Below are 4,889 nucleotides of genomic sequence, written 5' to 3'. Positions count from 1 at the left end.
CCCATGCCCTTGGGGGCCTGTGCTGGTAGAGATTCTAGGTTGGTCTAATGAGCAAGAATCTGTGCAATCCAGACCCGAACTCCAGATAAGGAGGGTAGTTTCAAGCAGGGCAAGGTGGCCCATGCCTTTAGTCCCAGCACTTGAGGCAGGTGGGCCTCTGTGAGTTCCAGGCCAGCCTGGTCTGCACAGTGAGTTCTAGGCCAGCCAGGGCTACACAGTGAGACCCTGTCCCAAAACAAACAAAATAAACAAAACAACAAAAGGAGGACACCAGTGGGCTGGGCTGCACTTCACTTCTGACTGATATCTCAGGTTCTTAGGGATCAGCAGGATTAGGGGTCCTTAGGAAGGGCCTCAGGGGTGGAGCTGGGGGAAATGACTTCAAAGACAGGGACCAGTGGGAGGAGCTACAGGGCCTGCTGGGAAGGGTATGGTGGGGGTGGTGGGAGTAGGCAAGGGACAGACAGCTGGGCCATCTGAGGACCAAACAGCTCATTCTAAGAAACTGAACAAGAGCCACTGTTAGAGTGAGGGAGGCTGGGAAGCCCCGTGGCTCATGAGGGGAAGGCCTCTGGATTCCCTCAAATGGGGGCTTTGTGGAGAGAGGGTACGGAGGTGGGGGCTCTAGAGACAAGTGGGCTGACTTCCCAGGGCCAGCTGGGTTTAGCTCTGGGTAAGGATTTAGTCCCTAGCTCCCCAAGCCCTCCCTTTTCTCTGTCTCAAAAGCTGTAATGTCCTTGGAACCTCCCAGGGAAGACAATAACCATAGGCCCAGGCCTAGGGCACTGCCCAACCCTGGGAAAGGCCCAGGTGGGTGCCTGGACACTGCCAGGCACAGCACAAGAAAGTGCAGTGGGCACAGGGATATTGCTACCTAGTTTATTGTTTTTCCAGAAGGGACTTCTTTAGGAAAGCACCTAACGGGAGTCGGGGTGGGGACAGTTGGATAAGGCAATCATGGGTACCTCAGAGAAAGGAGGACAGCAGTGAAAGAATCCTCTGGAAGAAGGGAGGAAGCTTCCAGAGCTGAGACAGACCCAGTCTAAAGAGTAGGATGCTGAGCTTGGTGGGACTCGTCTCCAAGAAGCCCCTGCTCCAGGACAGGGTCTGGATGGGAATAGGGAAGTGATGCTTGGAAAGGGGCTCGACTAACATATAGGCAGGTCCAAGGCTGAAGAGAAGGGAGACCACGTAAGTCCTGGCTCCCTTCCAGCTGGACTGAGAGTCTGGGCAGCTCTAAGGACCTAGAGAGATTGCCACCCACCAGTGGAAAGAACAAGGCTGGCAGGCCCCTCAGAGTATAAGAATAACCTTGTTTGCTGATAGGGTTTTGCTAAGCCCAAACTTAAACAGAATGAGCCAAGTCCATCTCTAAACAGCAAGATGGGAGGCAAAGTAAGATATATTGGGGAAGAGTTGAGATGGTACCCCCCACTCCCACTGCTTGTTCTGCCCCTGCTCCTATGACCCCAGATTGCTCATGCCTAGACTCAGCAAGGTGTACCCAGGGGCAAGAGTGGGGGTGACTCCCTGGGCTTATGGAAGTAGATGGAGGAGGACACTTCTGTCTTGAGCTTGCTGTCTGAGCCATCAGTGGCAGAGGCCTCTGAGGTTCCACCACATTCTTCACAGCAGCAACAGCAGCAGCAATCCAGGAAGGCCTGGCCCAATGGCCTACAGATGCACAGGAGGAGTACAGGGGTGATGGCGCCCTTGAAGAAGGTGGAGAACTGATTGATGAGGCCCAGGAGATCCAGGGTCTGGCGTGTGAGCTCGGTGGAGAGGTAGGCCACCACGATGTTGCAGACGTTTTCAGGAAGTGTACAGAAGGCATAGACCACAGTCAGGCCTACCACGGTGCTGTTGAGCTGGCTCTCACACTGCTCATGCTTGCCTGCCCGGCACTCGGGTTTCCTGCCTGGTGGGCCCCGCACTCGCCATGTCACCAGCTGACAGGTGACGGTGAAGAGGATGGGCAGGCAGAAGTAGCAGCCAAAGTACCACCACATACGGGCATTCTGGTAAGTCATCACTAGTGAATAGAGGGACTCAGGCAGGTTGGCTGAAGGTTTCATGATACATGAGTCCACTGTGCCCATGGTGGAGGCAGGTTCCTGTGTTAGCTGCCAGAGCAGGAGTTCAGGCACAGCCAGCATCATGGAGCCCACCCAGATAACAGCCAGTTTGGCCAGGATTGACTGGCAGCGCTCAATGGGCCTCACCTTGGGCAAGGTGCTGGTGGCCACGTGGAAGCGGTCTATGCCCAGGGCACAGAGGCTAAAGGTTGTGACTCCCAAGGAGGAGATCTGTGGAAAAGAATGTGGAAGAAAACAAAAGAACTCATTTGAGAACTTGCATCGGCAATGGCAAAGGAAGGAGCCCTGGTTTCAGGCTGAATCAGACCATGAATTACATCTTGAGCAGAGGATGACAGCAGTGGTAATAGCTGCTATTGGTGAAGCAGTTTCTATCCATCATGTACTTTCTACACATCACAAACCCTCCATCAAATACATGCTATGGTGTCACAACTGTAAACCTAGCGTTCCTGTCTCAAAAACAAATAACTATGGGGCTGGAGAGATGGCTCAGTGGTTAAGAGGACTTGATACTCTTGCAGAAGACAAGGGTTCAGTTCTCAGCACTCACATGGCAGCTAACAACCATCTGTAACTCCAGTTCCAGGAGATCCAATGCCCTCTTCTGGCCTCCATGGGCATTGCATGACATGAGTGCACTTATATACAAGTAGATGAAACACTCATACATACAAAATAAAAATATATAAATAAAAAATGTAAAACAACTACAAAAACCTCAGTCAACCATCATACAGCAGAAATAGAAACTCAGGCATAAAAAGTTACCTATCCCTGATCACACAGCTAATGAATGGTAAAATTGAGGTGCACATCCTCAATGCCTCTTCCATTTCCCTACTTAGGGTATGCTTGGCCTGTGTCCCTGGCGTTCCCTCAGACATTTGAGAACCTCTAAGGAAGAACCAAGACAAAGACATAGAAACTCTGGGTCTTAGCCTAGGCATGATGATACAGGCCTGCAGTTCTAGCACTTGAGAGACAGAGGCAGGAGGATCACAAGTTCAAAACCATCCTTGGTGATAGGTAAAAAGTTGGCGGAGAACGAGCGAATGGAGGAGGCACCAGGACACAGATAAAACTCAATCAAAATAGGGTTTATTAGCAAAGGAACACATGGGACAGATTCCCTTCCGGGCAGGGAAAATGTCTGCCCGGGTCTTGAGCTGGGGTCTTTTAAAAAGGGAGGCTTCTGCTTCCTGCAGAAGGCAGGAAGATGTATTTTTTTAAAGTTGGGAGGGGGGATGGGAGAGCGGGACTGTTAAAACCTGTCCTCTTTAGAGATCAAAGGGGAAGCCTGCTGTGTTGGTCAAACAGTGGAGAAAAGTCTGCTTCTCTTGACTTCAAAGACCAAGGTGCTTATCAGCTAGGTTCCCTTTTCTCAGGAGCATGAGAAGTCCTTGGGATCCTGTTGGTGAGGGGGCAGGGTATCTGAACCTTAACATTTGGCTACAGAGCAAATTCAAGGTTAGCCTGGGATACTTGAGTCTCTCTCAAAAATGAAGGAATGAGAGAAAGAAAAAGAAAAGAAGGAGGGAAGGAAGGGAGAGAGGAAGGAAGGAAGGGAGAAAGGAAGGAAGGAAGGAAGGAAGGAAGGAAGGAAGGAAGGAAGGAAGGATCCTTTACCATTCATTAGCTGTGTGATCAGAAGAAAGAAGGGAGGGGGGGATGGAGGGATGGAGGGACAGAGGGAAAGAGGAAGGAAGGGAATTCTAGACTTTCTGCAGATCCCACTTTCTGCACCTTCTCACGTGAGTTCATTGTGTAAAGGTACCTGGGAATGTGGCCTACTCTCCCTTTCTCTCACCCTGCCTGTCCTGTCCTAAGCAGCCCAGCAAGGTAGGAAGCAGCCCCTGCTGAGTGTCCTGAGCCCACCATCCCCATCCTTGCACACTGTTTATCCGGCAGCACAGAGGAAAATCATCCTGTGAGCCAAGAGGAAGAAGCCAGAGTAGCAGGGAAGTGCGTGCCAACTAGCATGAAAGGAGAGCCCCAAGCTGATGTTCAGCCACACTTGGGGTTTGTACCCCCTCCCCCTCCTTCCTAAATTCCTCCCTTTTCTGACTGGGGGAACACAATCCATGGCTTATTTGCACTGCCACCAGTGTCCTTTGTAAGAACCTCAACCCCCTCTCTTGGCAGGGAAGCCCAGGCCTGCAAAGCAGTCTTCAGCCTCCAGCAAAACACCATTCTCACTCCATCTTTCCTACATTTCAGAAAATATTCCAAGTTTCATCCCAAACTGCTTGCCCTCTACTCCACCAGAGGCCATCCTGAGGTCTTCCGTACGGGAGAGTTCTGAACAACACCAATGTCCTATAGCCACATGCAAGCAAGAGCTCCTGTGTGTCTGCCTCCTTCCCATGCCCAAATAAAACCACCATAGACTGAACTGATTCTAAGTTCTTTGTGGACATTACTTATTTTTTAAAAAGTATTTTATTTTTTATTTTTTTATGTGTATGAGTGTATTGCCTACATGTATGTAAGTGCACTCACGTCATGCAATGCCCACAGAGATCAGAAGAGGGTGTCAGATTCCCTGGAACTGGAGTTACAGATGGTTGTTAGCTGCCATGTGGGTGCTGGGAATTAAACCTGGGTCCTCTGCAAAAGCAGCCAGTGCTTTTAACCACTGAGCCATCTCTCCAGCCTGGACATTACCCATTTTAATCCTTCAAGAATTGGGGCTAGCCAGGTATAGTTACATACATCTATAATCCTAGCACCCTGGAAGTAGAAACAGAAGGATCAGGAGTTAAAGATCATCCTCTGAGTTTGAGGTCAGCT

At 50.4% G+C, this 4,889-nt stretch overlaps 1 protein-coding gene across 1 annotated transcript in view; it reads right to left on the bottom strand.

Annotated features, from left to right (window-relative positions):
• Positions 1-201: 201 nt before the first annotated feature.
• The window catches only part of Gpr37l1 (G protein-coupled receptor 37 like 1), an 8,126-nt gene continuing 3,438 nt past the window's right edge, over positions 202-4,889 (bottom strand). The window contains exon 2 of the mRNA XM_008830313.2: positions 202-2,306. Coding sequence (XP_008828535.1) covers positions 1,491-2,306 — 816 coding nt within the window. The 3' untranslated portion in view covers positions 202-1,490. The remainder of the gene's footprint in view (positions 2,307-4,889) is intronic.

This window comes from Nannospalax galili, unplaced genomic scaffold (genome assembly GCF_000622305.1).
Source record: "Nannospalax galili isolate Female #2095 unplaced genomic scaffold, S.galili_v1.0 scaffold113, whole genome shotgun sequence".
Lineage (NCBI taxonomy): Eukaryota > Metazoa > Chordata > Mammalia > Rodentia > Spalacidae > Nannospalax > Nannospalax galili.
The sequence above is the reverse complement of the archived record's forward strand: the minus strand, read 5'-3'. Positions and strand labels throughout refer to the sequence as shown.